The 16211-nt window shown below is 48.1% G+C and overlaps 2 protein-coding genes across 2 annotated transcripts; one reads left to right on the top strand and one right to left on the bottom strand.

Annotated features, from left to right (window-relative positions):
• Window positions 1–985: 985 nt before the first annotated feature.
• On the top strand, window positions 986–5786 carry LOC123132648 (plasma membrane ATPase). The gene is made up of 9 exons (XM_044552489.1): window positions 986–1278; window positions 1772–1891; window positions 2194–3975; window positions 4066–4098; window positions 4202–4283; window positions 4375–4535; window positions 4655–4828; window positions 4925–5107; window positions 5202–5786. The coding sequence occupies exons 1-9, from the start codon at window positions 1219–1221 to the stop codon at window positions 5481–5483; spliced, it is 2877 nt and encodes a 958-aa protein (XP_044408424.1). The 5' UTR covers window positions 986–1218; the 3' UTR covers window positions 5484–5786.
• Window positions 5787–11130: 5344 nt separating this feature from the next.
• On the bottom strand, window positions 11131–15159 carry LOC123132640 (uncharacterized). The gene is made up of 4 exons (XM_044552475.1): window positions 14815–15159; window positions 12647–13247; window positions 12312–12561; window positions 11131–11363 (listed from the first exon to the last, which is right to left on the bottom strand). The coding sequence occupies exons 1-4, from the start codon at window positions 14981–14983 to the stop codon at window positions 11331–11333; spliced, it is 1053 nt and encodes a 350-aa protein (XP_044408410.1). The 5' UTR covers window positions 14984–15159; the 3' UTR covers window positions 11131–11330.
• Window positions 15160–16211: the final 1052 nt, after the last annotated feature.

Here is a 16211-nt window from a genome sequence, read left to right as displayed (position 1 = left end):
AAATTCTAGGGAACTCCACATACGTATTTCATATATGTATTTCATACATGTGAATAGAGACCATTTCGACGAGAGTTTGAGTTTGCCAGGGGTACAAATGAAATGAAAATGAATTGATGAAATATTCCTAAAAATAGTTCTACCACTTATACTTTATGATATTCTAATCAGATTGGATGGCAAAGATTTCTCATTGTATCTCCTTATGTAATAAAGCTGTGATATAATATACTAGAAAGTTTGACTTTACCGTTCATAAACCATTTCTCGAAGTACTTGTCTGGATAGCCCATGTCGAAAGTTAGCTCTAGGTCTTCCGGTCAAAAAACAACGTCGATGAAGGCGTGAAGGTGCACTATTACGCGGTAGGGATTGCAATTTTTCTCGCATTTTTCCGTTTGTTGCGTGGTTGTGGTGTTCTTACATGTTTCAGCTTTGGTGTAAACCGGTGGTTGTTGTGTGAGTCTCTTGGGAGCCTTTTTTCGGATCACTTTGGGAGCTCATATCCACGTTGAAATTGTGCAATTGCTGCTATAATATTGACATGGATCGGTCCATGAAGCCCTTGCTCGGACAAGGTTTTTTTTTCCGCTAGCTCCACTGCTAGCTCATAAAAAGCCGGCTACCGTATTATTATTTGAAAATGGTCATCAAATCAAAAGATGTATAAAAATCTTTATTTTTTTGCAAATTAGGAAAAAAGTTAAAAAAATCATATTTCTATTTTTTTGTAAATTTGAATAATGGTATCAATTTTTAAAAATATTCATGAACTGAAAAAATATTACTAATGAACCTTAAATATATTCATGAATTTATAACACCCTTATAGCCGGAGCCTAGCGGCCACCAAAGCTCCAAATCTGAATAGATAGATTCCCCTACAGACCCACATGGTTTAGGCTCTCATCTAGCCAGCGCCCTATCGTCTCTCTCCCAGTTCTTTTACCACCTCTTATAAAGTCCAAATAAAAATCAGAACAAGAGATAAGGAGTTCTTTTAATTTTTGAGAGAATGAGATAAGGGGTAAATCTGGTAGTAGCTGATTTGAATAGGACGGAGCAGCCAACACGACGCACCCACCGCCCTTCCATCTTCCAGCTATAAAACCAAACGCGGCTGCTTCGGCAAAAGCCCCACCTTCGGTTTGGATACTACGTATACGTACGTGCATAGTTGGGCGCTGCGGCCTCCGGGGCTCCCCGTCGGCAATCAACATGGCGGCGGCGGCGGCGGCCGAAGGTCTAGAGCGGATCAAGAATGAGGCCGTCGACTTGGTGAGCCAACCTCGCTAATTTTCATGCAGTATAATGCAAGCTAGTTCTTGCCAACCTTTTTATGCGTGTTTCTATCGAATCTGTTAAGTTGTTATATGTTCTAAAGATCATTAAGAAAACCTACTAATGATAATTCTAGTGGAGAAGATGTAAGCGTAGATCCAATCTTGGTCTATGCCTTAACCCATTATCACGTCACGGATCGTTCATGTAACCCAATATGCACCGATCTGGTAGCACTTTTATTGTTGGCTTCACGGGCGAGTTGAGAGGCACCGCACCGATCGATCGTCTTTGTTTCTCTCTCTCTTTTGTTTTGCACTTTTCGTGATCTGCAACCACCTCCCGCTTTTTTCTCTCCATCTAATCCTATCGATGTTATTCAGTAACCATCTTTATCAGAAGATAGATTCCAGTCTCTACCCGAAGATGGAGTTCAGTTAGTGCATGCGAATCCAGTTGTTTTCTTCGTTAATCCGTGCGTGCATTGCAGGAGAACATCCCCGTAGAGGAGGTGTTCGAGAACCTCCAGTGCAGCCAGGCAGGCCTCACCTCCAAGGATGGCCAGGAGCGCATCGCCGTCTTCGGCCCCAACAAACTCGAAGAGAAAAAGGTTCGGTGCAATTCATTACGTAGTTCTTAGATGGATATTGTTTGAAGCGAATTAGTTCTTCATTTCGTTGCCGAAATTTATATCATCTTCGTTAGGATTTCTAGATGGGAGTACCTAAAACTCATCTAGATGAGATATAATTTGGTCTCATTCACTTTGAAAACAAGAACAAATACAATCCACGTTAGCACACACACCTTATAGCACTACATCTAATGGCAATAAAAGGTGAATGAGACCAAACTATATCTCATCTAGATGAGTTCTAGCAAAACTGTTTCTTAGATAGATTGCGTGCGCAGGAGAGCGAGATCCTCAAATTCCTGGGGTTCATGTGGAACCCGCTGTCGTGGGTGATGGAGGTGGCTGCCATCATGGCCATCGCACTGGCCAACGGCGGCGGCAGGCCGCCGGACTGGCAGGACTTCGTCGGCATCATCGCGCTGCTCCTGCTCAACTCCACCATCTCTTACATCGAGGAGAGCAACGCCGGTAGCTCGGCCAAGGCGCTCATGGCCAACCTCGCCCCCAAGACCAAGGTGCTCCGCGACGGCAGGTGGAGCGAGCAGGACGCCTCCATCCTCGTGCCCGGCGACATCATCAGCATCAAGCTCGGCGACATAGTCCCGGCCGATGCGCGCCTCCTGCTCGAGGGAGACCCGCTCAAGATCGACCAGTCGGCGCTCACGGGCGAGTCGCTGCCCGTCACCAAGAACCCCGGCGACAGCGTCTACTCGGGGTCCACGTGCAAGCAGGGCGAGATCGAGGCCGTCGTCATCGCCACCGGCGTGCACACCTTCTTCGGCAAGGCGGCACACCTCGTGGACAGCACCAACCAGGTCGGCCACTTCCAGAAGGTGCTCCGGGCCATTGGTAACTTCTGCATTGGCGCCATCGCCATCGGCATGATCGTCGAGATCATCGTCATGTACTTCATCCAGCACCGCCGGTACCGCGACGGCATCGACAACCTCCTTGTGCTCCTCATCGGCGGCATCCCGATCGCGATGCCCACTGTGCTGTCGGTCACCATGGCCATCGGCTCACATCGGCTGTCGAAGCAGGGCGCCATCACCAAGCGCATGACGGCCATCGAGGAGATGGCCGGCATGGACGTGCTCTGCAGCGACAAGACGGGCACGCTCACCCTCAACAAGCTCAGCGTCGACCGCAACCTCATCGAGGTGTTCGCCGCGGGCGTCGCCAAGGACGAGGTGTTGCTTTTCGCCGCCATGGCATCCAGGGTGGAGAACCAGGACGCCATCGACGCTGCCATGGTCGGCATGCTCGCCGACCCAAAGGAGGCCAGGGCTGGCATCCAGGAGATGCACTTCCTCCCCTTCAACCCCGTCGACAAGCGCACCGCACTCACCTACCAAGACGCCGCCGACGGCACGTGGCACCGTGTCAGCAAGGGTGCTCCCGAGCAGATCTTGGAACTGTGCAACTGCAGAGACGATGTCAAGAACAAAGCGCACGCCATCATCGACAAGTACGCCGAGCGCGGCCTCCGGTCCCTGGCGGTGGCCAGGCAGGAGGTGCCGGAGAGGAGCAAGGACAGCTCCGGGGGGCCTTGGGAGTTCGTCGGACTTCTGCCGCTCCTCGACCCGCCCAGGCACGACAGCGCCGAGACGATCAAGCAGGCGCTCAATCTCGGCGTCAACGTCAAGATGATCACGGGCGATCAGCTGGCCATCGCCAAGGAGACGGGCAGGAGGCTCGGCATGGGCACCAACATGTACCCCTCGTCCGCCCTGCTCGGACAGAGCGTCGACGAGTCCATCGTGTCGCTCCCCGTTGACGAGCTCATCGAGAAGGCCGATGGCTTCGCCGGTGTCTTTCCCGAGCACAAGTACGAGATCGTCAAGAAGCTGCAGCAGATGAAGCACATCTGCGGGATGACCGGGGACGGCGTGAACGACGCGCCGGCTCTGAAGAAGGCCGACATTGGCATCGCCGTTGCGGACGCCACCGACGCCGCCAGGAGCGCATCGGACATCGTGCTCACCGAGCCGGGGCTCAGCGTCATCATCAGCGCCGTGCTGACTAGCCGTGCCATATTCCAGAGGATGAAGAACTACACCGTGAGCATTCTCCCAAACTCATTTACGTTCTCGTAACTTTTGTACAAATAACTCTGACTAATCCTTATGCCCTTGTTGTCAATGTACTAGATCTACGCGGTGTCCATCACTATCCGTATAGTGGTAAGTCAAATTTATTCTGAACTTATCAAGGTCCTATACTTGTAGGTAGGTATGTAGATTGGACTTGATTTAATTTGTTTTCTGCTGTGGAACTGAACTGCAGCTAGGGTTTATGCTGATCGCGCTGATTTGGAAGTTCGATTTCTCGCCGTTTATGATCCTGGTCATTGCCATTCTGAACGACGGTGGGTCTCAACTTCATTATGCCAAACAAACATGTTAATGTCCATTGCTCATTTGCCAGGCTCATTTGTTTGATTGATCTACTCAACTCAGGCACAATCATGACCATCTCCAAGGACAGAGTGAAGCCATCCCCACACCCAGATAGCTGGAAGCTGCCGGAGATCTTCATCACCGGCATCGTCTACGGCGCCTACCTTGCCGTCACGACCGTGGTCTTCTTCTTCGCCATGACCAGCACTGACTTCTTCAGCGTAAGCGTTGTTTCAATCCATGCCATGTATAATCCCTCCAAACTAGACGAGATATGGGCGTGGCTCATGCTGTTTTTCAGACAATATGCTGAATGTTCCTGTTTGTTTCCAAATTGCAGGAGAAGTTCCACGTGCGTTCGCTAAGGGGCAACAAGGATGCGATGATGTCTGCCCTCTACCTTCAAGTGAGCATTATTAGCCAGGCCCTCATCTTCGTCACCCGGTCGCGCCGCTGGTGCTTCCAGGAGCGCCCGGGGCTCTGGCTCTGCTTCGCCTTTGTCGTCGCGCAGATCGTAAGCCCGCCCCACCCGGCCTCACAGCAACAATGGAGTGCGTGCGTTCATATTCATTTGTAGGTGCAACATATATTGATGTTGTTGCCATTGCAGATCGCCACCGTCATCGCCGTCTACTGCAACTTGCCGTTTGCGCACATCAGAGGCATCGGCTGGGGCTGGGCCGGCGTGATCTGGCTCTACAGCATCATCACCTTCATCCCCTTGGACCTGTTCAAGTTCGCCATCGGCTACGCGCTCAGCGGCAAGGCATGGGACACCCTCTTCGAGAACAAGGTACACCATGGACAAACATGTAGCGATGATCTCAAGGTTATGTGGCAATGTTTCTTAGGTGATCCCATCCTAACATTGTGTGGTGAACAAACAGATCGCCTTCACGAACAAGAAGGACTACGGGAAGGAGAAGCGGGAGCTGCAGTGGGCGACGGCGCAGCGGACGCTGCACGGCCTGCCGACGGCGGACCCGAACAGCACGCCGCAGGAGAGGAGCAACTACGGCGAGCTCTCGGAGATGGCCGAGCAGGCCAAGCGCCGGGCGGAGATGGCGAGGCTGCGCGAGCTCAGCACGCTCAAGGGGAGGGTGGAGTCGGCGGTGAGGCTCAAGGGCCTCGACATGGAGACCGTCGACAACCACCATTACACTGTATGATCGACCAGGGACGGCCGTGGTGGTGGTTTGCCTCGTACTCGTTGCACATTTTTAGGAGCGGTGCCGAGGGAACATGGCCCTGCCTAGAATTTTCGTTTTGGTCGTCGGATACATATGTTTTTAGTGGTCTATATATATATATATTCTCTTCAATTTTAGTGGTCCAGTTTGTATCAGGTCAATTTGGTGAATTTTGATTTGTTGTAAATTGGTTGCTACAAACTTGGCTGTGGTTTACGGTTTTAACCCCATGGAAAAGACAGAAAAATCATGTATACCAATCAATAAAAGAAACTTCTAACACTTATCTGACTATTGGTAATCTTCATATTATAGGAAGTTATTGGATTCTTGAGTGAATTATATTCATACATGTGCCCGTACTCCTCGCATTTGTTTGGGTGATGATGGCTTTTCAGTTTGAACTTATGACTTGCAGTCTGCGTTTCTGAAGATTTGCAAAATTATCTGAATGAGCTAGCTAGTCTTCATCTGGTTCCCCTTCAGTCCTTTACTCCTGGTGTTAACACAGTAATCTTGTCTCTAGTGTGTTGATTGGCGGGTTGGACTCCTCTGCTCCGTCCCAAGCTTCAGTGATTGTCGAACGACAGTTTTTCTTTTTTCTTTTTGGCGGTTGAATTGTTGAACAACAGTTGATGATGGACACTCTTTCTGGCTAATGCTCGCACAAATGAAATCCTTGCTGACACTGCTACTTGACGCATATGGTCAAACAAAAAAACGAGTATGTTTTTAGGGATAGGTAGCCAAACCAAGGTCCAGGTACCATCGTTGCAGAACGACTTAAGCATGCGCCCTATGTCAAACCTCGTCGCGTCCGTGGCGTCTCACAAATGCAGCTTGATCCGATGCCATGTGATACGTCCTCCATGATTGCGGCACCGCCGCGCCGACGGCAATTCCAACGGACACAGCAGCCCGCATACACCTCAATCAGGCTGAGTTGGGCCAAGAAAAACGCATTTTGTTGCATACGAGGTGGGCTGGCTCGGCACGAACCTTAAAAAAACCTAGAGACTGGCTGGCTACCCTCAAATCAGCAGTTTCCCGCGAGCCAGCCTGGGTTCGGCACTAAAGGGATGCAGCTCACACGCGAGGGAGCAAGGCGAAATTGACTGGGGATGGCGGGAGATAGAAATCGGGCGCGGCGAGATGGCGCCAAATCTAGCCTCACCCCCTTCCCTCCTTTACTCGGTTACTAGTCACCACTAGCCCTAGGACAAGCACTTCCTCTATTGTTAGCACCGGCGGTGGCGGCGATTCAGATATGCGCAAGTGGCGGACGCAACAACAACACTTTCCGGCAGTAGGAGCAACTGCTCTCCTTCCTCTTGGCCACCGCCTGGTTGTCCTCGACTCAGCCATGCCCCTTCCCTTCACCGGAAAGTAACACCCCTCCCCCCACCTATGTTAGGTAGGTTGTTAGGCCGTTAGGCAAGTTGTAGGCTTGATTTCCCCATTGCTCAGTGCACCCTTGATGTCGGCTAGGTTATGAACGCACGAATGAAAGTCGTAATTTAGGATGCGTCACTGATAGCTGTGATTCAGGCATGGCTCATATTGATGCACAAGAGAGTTGTTCGTCGTGGTGGGAGGCCTGTCATCAATTACGGTCCAATGTTTATCCGGGATCGGGAGAGGATGGTGAATCTGAACTACATCTACAACTGCAACGACACATAGGCTCTGTGGATGCTTCGAATGAAAAGATCACCATTTACACGGCTTGTGCGGGCCTTCAGGAGCAGGGGCTGCTACAAGATAGCATCCACACCTGTGTGGAAGAGCAAGTAGCCATGCTCCTCCATGTTGTTGGTCATAATTAGAGGTTCAGGGAATGCACAACACCTTTAGGAGGTCAATGGAGACCATCTCCAGGTACTTCAGCCAAGTGTTGTATGTTGTTGGGGAACTCAGATGAGAAATGATCGTGTCACCAACCAGCCGGACTCCTACCAAGATTCGCACTAGCCCAATATGGTATCCATACTTCAAGGTGAGCACTGGCAGTATGTACTTCATGCCTTGATATGCTTGTATTCTTCGGCTATAGCCATAACATAATCTTGTAATGCCATTTCAGAATTGCATTGGGGCAATAGATGGTATTCATGTCACTGCCAGACTATCATGGTCAGTCTGCAACATATAGGGTAGAAAGCACTACACAAGGTAGAATGTGCTTATTGCTGTTGACTTTGATCTGAAGTGCACATATGTGATGGCTGGTTGGGAAGGATCAGCACATGATGCTAACATTCTCAATGACAGCATGAGTCTTCTTGATGGCATCAACATCCTCAATGGCAAGTTCTACCAAGGACATGCTGGCTATGCATGTCGGCCAGGTGTTCTTCCACCCTTCAGGAAAACCAGGTACCATCTGAATGAGTTCGCTGGTCGGAACTATCCTAGGACTCCACAGGAGTTGTTTAATCTCAGACACTCCAGTCTTAGAGTTACTGTTGAGAGGGCATTTGGAGCTCTGAAGAGTAGGATTAAGATCCTAAATCAGAACCCATTCCACACTTTCCCCGCCCAGGTTAAGCTTGTGCTTGCTTGTTGCATTCTGCATAACTGGATCTTGCAATGGGGTTGTGATGAACTGGTGCCATAGGAGGAAGATGTGATGCCTGACGATGTTGTAAACTCCGGCCATGGTGTGGAGGCATTTGACAATAAACCAATGTCCACGATCTCTGCGTCGGGCTTCGGGTAGATGGCCGCCTGCGGCAACTTCGGCTCGTCATGGGATTCATTAGAGGCGAAGATTTCATCGACCTTCACCCTCTATTGCCGGAGGAAGCGTCGGTTGACCTCCACCGAGGCCTATGTTGGATGGACTCCAAGATGGCGGTCCACTCCGTCGTCTCCTCGGCTTGGGAAACCTTGATCTCTGTCATGGTGTCCTCAATGGCATAGCGCGCAGCCGGCTCCGCCTCCCACTCCGGCTCCACCGGTTCCTCCTCCTCCAGATCCACCCCTTCATGGGCTGGGGGTACTACTCCGCCTCCGACTGCCGTTGCGCCCCCTACGGATCCGCCCCTCCATGGCATGGGGGTACTGCTCCGCTATCGCGACCTTGAGGAAATGGTAGTAATACCCTCGTTATCCAACCGAGTCGCAAAGGGCACCACATACTAAAATAGGAGGCCGCTGGATACACCTAAAGGGCAAGCACTTGCTTCCTAGCAAGGTCCATTGTTTAGATACTTTCAAAGAACTATGTCACTGACTTGATGAGGTGAATTTTGGCAGGTAGTTGTATCCGCTCCTTGACTTGTTTTCTCACAAAGCGCCTTTGTGGTAAGCTCCTACATTTGGTCCTTTTTAAGGGAAGTCCTAAATTTGAGTTGAAATTCAGTTCTGTTTGAACAATGGGATGTTCCTTTTTTTCAATTGAAAATGAGCCACTGAACATATTTTGCAGGCATTTGCTGGCAGGTATAATACAGCTCCCTTGCTACTACCTAGTTTTTGTCCTTTCCATAAAACTAAAACGCTAGGCGTGGTTAAAATGATTTCCCGGTACGTTTATAAAGAATATCTATTGTGTGATATTCTTTTTAACCCGAGCCCTCCTCGTTTTTTCCTTCACCATTTGGTCAAAGGATGGGGGCAGTGCCCTCCTCATTTTTTTCCTTCAACATTTGGTCATAGGTTGGGAGCGTTTGCGAACAGTTGCCGGTCACCTCTCAGAATTCGTGTGCTCCATCCAAATACCTCATAGTATATATCTCAAATCCATACAAACCATGCAAAATAAAAACCAATGTACTATGTATATATCCTATCTACCCTAGGCTACTCATCATCGAGATGTCCACGACCTCCGTGTCGGGCTTCGGGTAGATGGCCGCCTGCGGCAACTTCGGCTCGTCGTGGGACTCACTAGAGGCGAAGATTTCGTCGATCTCCACCATCTGCTGCCGGAGGAAGCGCTGGTTGACCTCCACCGAGGCCTCTGCTGGATGGACTCTAGGATGGCGGTCTGCTCCGCCACCTCCTCCGCTTGGGTGATCTCGAACTCTGTCATGGTGTCCTCAATGGCAAAGCCCGCAGCCGGCTCCGCCTCCCACTCCTGCTCCACCGGTTCCTCCTCCAGATCCGCCCCTTCATGGGTTGGGGGTACTACTCCGCCTTCGACTGTCGTTGCTCCCCCTCCAGATCCGCCCCTCCATGGCCCGGGGGTACTGCTCCGTTATCGCGACCTTGAGGAAATGGTAGTAATACCTTCATTATCCAACCGAATCGCAAAGGGTGTCACATACCTAAAATAGGAGGCCGCTGGATACACCTAAAGGCAAGCACTTGCTTCCTAGCAAGGTCCATTCTTTAGATACTTTCAAAGAATTATGTCACTCACTCGATGAGGTGAATTTTGGCAGGTAGTTGTACCCGCACCTTGATTTGTTTTCTCACAAAGCGCCTTTGTGGTAAGCTCCTATATTTGGTCCTTTTTTAGGGAAGTCCTAAATTTGAGTTGAAATTCAGTTCTGTTTGAACAATGGGATGTTCCTTTTTTCCAATTGGAAATGAGCCACTGAACGTATTATACAGCTACTTTGTCGGTGGACTACTACAACTCCCTTGCTACTACGTGGTTTTCGTCCTTGCCATCAAACTGAAACGCCGGGCGTGGTTAAAATGCTTTCCTAGTACGTTTATAAAGAAAACCTGAGCCCTCGTCATTTTTTCCTTCATCATTTGGTCAAAGGCGCCCCCCCCCCCCCAGCGTAGGTGGTGACCCTCTGTCGGGCCATGGCTATCGCAAAGATCAAGCAGAGAGGAAGGCAGAGAGCGGATCGGGTTGGCAGCGCGGAGAGCGAGAGAAGTGGATGTGCCTAGTGTTGGGGGTCAATGTCCGGCTTAAATAGCCCAGACCCTCATCGGGTCATTGGGTTTCCGAGCGATTTCGTATGAGACCGAGCATCAGTCCGACTTCGTATGAGACCCGAGCATCAGTCCGACGTTACGGACGCGCCCCGGGCCGCCTCATATCTGTTCCGGAATGGGGCCGGATATGAGGGGTGCTAGTCAGTCCAGACATTTGAGACCGGTTTGAGACGTCCGACCGTAGATGTTGTAAGTTTGCTTTTGGACAATTGTAACTGTGTCCTTCTCCAAGCTAAGTTTGCTTTTGAAGAGCAGGCAGCATATTACAGATTCTGGCCAAGAGTTTGGAGTTTGTTGTCATGTGTACGACTCGAACCTACAAGTCAGTTAAAGAACCGCCGACCGCTGAGCGACTAACAAAAGAACAGACTTAAGAAGCTACCAGCAGGCTACTCTCTCTTTGTTCTCTCTCCAGCTCATCACAAATCCTAGTAAATTGATTACTTGATCCTATTTTTGGAGGTTCCAGTGGGAATTATGATCGTGTTTCAACAAAATTATACTGTTTGTAGTGTAAAATTCACCAATTTTGGACAGGTGCACTGAAGTTGTGTTGCCTATGTATGCACATTGTGGCACCCCAAATGCTAAGATACTAGGTCCACCACTGGCACCAACTATGGACAGCTCACGGTGGATTGTTGTACGCGCCCTCAGGGACCAGTGCAAGGCAGGGAGTGATGTTTCATGAATGTCGAATAGAGTAAGAGTGCTTGGCCAAATACATAAGTAAACGAGCAAAAGACGAGCGCCCCTGTTTGTAGATTAGTGCACAATAACAATAAGAATTCTTATACACCTAGCTGACACTATCCAGAAGTTCGATGATGGGAAAAACTGACTCCAAAATAGATAGACGCACTTAACATGACAACACGACATAGCAGGTTTTAACAAATTCTGTTCCAACATCCCAGGAAGTAGCATCTCCTAGCCATGGTTGAAGGACTGGTACACCGGAACCTGCAACATTGAGAACATGACATGAAAATAAAGTTGGAGTGTTTGTTTGTTAGAGAACCAACAAACATTTCACGCAGTAAATGAGACCAGCATTGCTGTTTGGCAGATACGTTTCGAATTCAACCAACCAAACAACCAAAGGACCATCACGTGAGTAACTGTTGTGGCAAGCAATATACCGAAATCAAACATTATATACTCCCTCCGTAAACTAATATAAGAGCGTTTAAATCACTACTTCAGTGATCTAAACGCTCTTATATTACTCCCTCCGTCCCAAAATTCTTGTCTTAGATTTGTTTAAATACGGATGTATCAAGTCACGTTTTAGTATTAGATACATCCGTATCTAGACAAATCGAAGACGAGAATTTTGGGACGGAGGGAGTAGTTTACAGAGGGAGTAGAATAGAGCATATTATTGTGAGGGAACAAAAGAGAGAAAGGTTGGATCCAGCAGCAAACAAGATACCAACAAACAACATTCTTATTTCTTAACAGATTGCTTGAGAACCTTTCAAGCGTCAAGGCAAAGCTATATCAAGCTACCCTTGTTCACGACGGGGTCATGACTCATAACTACAACTGCCACTACCAGTACTATCTTGGGCATGACGAGGAAGGACTCACTTTTACTAGCTATGTACCAAAATATAGACGTTTTTGTAGTCTAAACTAGCCTACAAAAACGTCTTATATTTTGATACGGAGGGATTGCCACCCAGCTTGGATGCAATTAGGATAACAAACTGCTACCATACAGATTAAGCCAAGTTCTGTAAAGGGCTAACAGCATGTGATATATTGGTTACTACTTTTTAGAAAACATAACAATATTCGCTACCTTCCATGATTAGAACACGTACTTAGACAATTTAACCTTGATATTATCCTTGAATACTGAAACAAATGATATGCAAGCTCAGCAGAATCATATAACAGGCTTACCTGAGAAATCACATGGCCAAGGTTGTCATAGCAATGGGGGTACATCATTGCTGGGGTAGGCCACTGTGGATAGACAGCAGTTCCAGAAGATCCCATCGATAAATCAGGTTGACCAAAGTACACAGAAGGTTGGTTTCTCGGCATGCTAGGAGACTGCATATAACCAACACCATACTGCACAAACTGAGGCACGGCAAAATTGAAGGCGCCTGGGCTCACACCATAGTCAGGCACAGGGGGCCTAAGATACCTGCAGAGGTGAAAATATTTATGGTTTGTAATCTCAACATTAAGACCCCATGGTGGCAGCAAAATTTAATAGGTCACATGCTAACCTTTTGTAGTTACGATCGTAGTCTGGATCACTACGGTCTTTTTCAGTGTCCTTAAAAACAGCAACCCTGGAACGGCTATTGAACGTGCAGCCCTTGTTCTCATCAACAGAAGGCTCAACATTCACCGGTTCGTTTCTGGCAATGGACAAAGCTCCAAAATCACTTGGGCCTACAACATCTGCAGGAATGGAACCATTGAAAATGCGTGCTCGTGCCTTATTGTAATCATCTATCCTCTCTTCAACAGTTTTCGCCGCACCATTATTGGTTCCAGCACCATATGCACCATTTTGGGAAGCTTTGGGCCTTTGACAAATGACAAACTTAAGCTTTTCTGCTGCCTCAATATCATTTCTTGCTTGTTTAACGGGAACTTCTGATAAAGCAATAGCTGGATATTTGCTTTCAGGTGTTTTTCTTGCAACTATCCTGCTATTAGAACCATCTACTAGGCTATCAGCTACTGTAGTCTCTAAACCATAATGTTGTGCAACACGATGAGCAGCACAGCGGAGGTAAGAAGTTGGAAAATGCTGGAATTCAAATTCATGCAGGTGATGATTCTGCATAAATTTCTGTATATCCAATTCCATCCGCAAAACTGTTGTAGAGAACAAAAATGATTATATGGTAATTGAAGGTTAAAGAAGAGTTAGACAATGACATAAATAAATATACAAAAAAGCACGAATAACTGAACACATAAAAATACAGTAAACTGTAAATCAATTATTTACACTGGTTACAGCACCTATGTTAAGATATTTCTCGTGTGAGAATTCATGCAGTGAGTTAATCCATTTCGTTGTTGCAAATACCATTAGAGAATGTAAGAGAACTGAACGAATCGGAAAACAAACTTAAAACGAGTCGCATACTCAAATTCAGGTAGATTTCTATACCTGGTGCACAGAGAGATGATACTATAGCACTAACAGACTTTTTTTGTTTGATGTTAATGTATAAAGCATTGACAGAGATGCTAATTTAGACACCACCCCAAGCTGTGCATGTACAGAGCCATAGGTGAGGCATCCAGGAGAGAATTCCATCCAGGACAGCAGATTTCTGCTAAAGCTTGTTGGCACCAAGGTGCGCAACCCTCACAGCAAAGGACGAGTTCGACAGGAAGTGGAACCAAAGGCGGAAGGTGTTAGACATAAAGAGAGCTGGATTGGACCTAAATTGCATATTAGGTTTTGTTTTAATCTACAATCCACATAAATGAAAAGAAAGGAAATGAGGCACGTATAGTTGTGAAACAGCGGCAGTTGAAAGAGAGCTCAGCTGCAGCCTGCAAGTGAAAGAAGCTCATCCCCGTGACCTCATTGATGAGATGTTGAGAATTTCAGATTAAGATCACTATTCACCGCCCCCCTCCCTGGAGCCTTTTCCTAATTACAGCAGCGACTTGAGCAATAATGGCTATCTCATCATTGTCAGTGCACCTAACGGGATACAGCTGGTTTATCAAGACACAGGAATACTGGTCCAAACCATGAGTCTATAACAACCGAAATAACAGCCACTTGCGGAATTGAGAATAAAACATCTAATGCAACTCTAATTACCATTTAGGTAGAGAAAAGTGCAAACACAGTATGTCCAAGGATAAATAGCAATTGAGTAGCAGGCACGGGACATCTCCAGAGAAGTTTAGGATCACATAAGCATGCATCTGCTCATTATTATCAGCAACAGTCACATATACTTGACCAATATCAACCAGAGAAAACTAATGCCTGCATCAGTATCGTTCTCTAGCTCATGGAGAGTACAGCATCAGCACAATCAGCATTGTAGCATGTAGCAACAAGGAAGCGCAAGCCACCACTCTTCTAGCCTAGGAGATTGGCATACTGGCAGAATTCGATTAAATTTCGCCCGAATTACAGAACATCAACCACATCCTCTATATCCGAGCTAGCTGAAGCATGAGAAGAATCGAGTCCCCAATTCAACACCAGGGGCTATGCAATACACCAGGAAACGAAGCCCTAGACGCCAGGCACGAATCCAATCCTAAATCGCACCGCACATCCACAGGAGCCCGCCGCTAACGACGCATCCTCTCGCGAATTAAAGGCGGGACGGCGGAACCCTAGCGGCGCGACGACGACGACAGAGACAGGGAATTGCGGAAAGAGATAAGGTTGCGATGCACGTACTCATGAGGCGGTGGCGGGGGTTGTCGAGCGCCTCCACGAGGAACGGGTCGACGTGGGAGGCCACCCGGTCGTCCACCTCCGTCGCCTCCCTCGGCCGCCCCTCGTCGGAGGGGGGCGAGGACGGCGGCGGCGGCGGCGGGGCGGGGGCAGAGGCGGGGGGGGAGCTCATCGTGCGCGGCGGGGGGAGGGTGGTAGGGGTAGGCGGGGGCGGAGAGAGGGAAGCTGCGGCCGGGTACGGCGGCTCGCCTGCCTGCCTGCCTCTCTCTTCCCCTCCCGCTTCCCGATCCCGAAGTGGCTGCGCTGCGGAGAAGGCGAAGCGGAGCCCCGAGAGGAGAAGCGAGGAGCGGGTTCCCGACGCGACCACGGCTCCGGATTTTTCTAAACGCCGCGTGGGTCCCGTCCCATTCCGCGGCTGGATGCTGGATCCGGGTCGGATTGTGGTCGAGGAAGGTTTGATTTCGACCGTTCGTTCAGGGGCTGCCACACGGTGCGCCGCCCAGCCCTACAAAGTACAAACAACGGATTGTCACGATTCATGATGAGCCGTTAAAAAGATTTAACGTACCATGGAAATTATCTGGTTTTAGATTGAGTTCTTTTTTTTCTTTGATGATGAGTATTTTCGTTTTGTGTTCAGATTTTTAAGAGGATGGCATTCATGTGGTAGTGATTCGCAAAGTAGAAACTCGATGTCCACAATCCAACCCTACAAACAAACAGACTGCCATAAATTTGTAAACCGATAAAAGAGATGCAATGCACCATGAAAATTAACTAACTTCAAATTGAGTTCTTTTTTTCTTTGACGACGAGTATTCATTTTGTGCTAGATTTTTAAGGTGGTGACATCCATATACCAATGATTGCCATCTTGAGTTTCAAAGTACACCTTTGGATTCAGAAGGTCAAATGTGGCATTTAGGTTTGAAACATCACAATACAAAGTAAAATAGAATCAAAGACGTTTAACTAACTCAGCAAGGTATCATCCAGATTACAAGATACAAGTAGGCATGTAAGAAAAACATGTTCAACAACTGAACAATATTATCAAACATTGTCACGTGTCCAAACTTAGGGAAAGCATGTGCCAATTGCCAATGCTCATCGATGAGTATTGTAGTCGCCAATGTGGGCATACCCCTTACTAAAGGCAGCATGAATATTTACCCATTACAGTCATGATGGTTTGCCGAGCAACCATCAAATAATTTACTAGTATTGTCCAATAGATTTTGTATGTTATTGGCATTAGGTGCGACGAAATTGATTTAATTGACATCATTTGGTGTTTTGGGTGTGCATTGTCTTCCCAGTGAGATATTAGGCATACCAATTTCGACCAGACAACTCGAGAGAGTTGATTTTTAACATCTTGAAGGCAAGATCGTCACTAA

The sequence above is a fragment of the Triticum aestivum genome, chromosome 1B, assembly GCF_018294505.1.
Source record: "Triticum aestivum cultivar Chinese Spring chromosome 1B, IWGSC CS RefSeq v2.1, whole genome shotgun sequence".
NCBI lineage: Eukaryota > Viridiplantae > Streptophyta > Magnoliopsida > Poales > Poaceae > Triticum > Triticum aestivum.
Note: the sequence above shows the minus strand (reverse complement) of the source record. Positions and strands in the feature narration are given on the sequence as shown.

Bases quoted from the DNA above. Each gene is read 5' to 3' on its own strand.
- LOC123132648 (XM_044552489.1), top strand. From the start codon at position 1,219: ATGGCGGCGGCGGCGGCGGCCGAAGGTCTAGAGCGGATCAAGAATGAG. The intron at 4,829-4,924 runs GTAAGCCCGCCC...TTGCCATTGCAG, and splicing joins CCTTTGTCGTCGCGCAGATC to ATCGCCACCGTCATCGCCGT. The intron at 5,108-5,201 runs GTACACCATGGA...GTGAACAAACAG, and splicing joins ACACCCTCTTCGAGAACAAG to ATCGCCTTCACGAACAAGAA.
- LOC123132640 (XM_044552475.1), bottom strand. From the start codon at position 14,983: ATGAGCTCCCCCCCCGCCTCTGCCCCCGCCCCGCCGCCGCCGCCGCCG. The intron at 13,248-14,814 runs GTACGTGCATCG...TCTCTACAACAG, and splicing joins CCCCCGCCACCGCCTCATGA to TTTTGCGGATGGAATTGGAT. The intron at 11,364-12,311 runs GTAAGCCTGTTA...TCAATGTTGCAG, and splicing joins TTGGCCATGTGATTTCTCAG to GTTCCGGTGTACCAGTCCTT.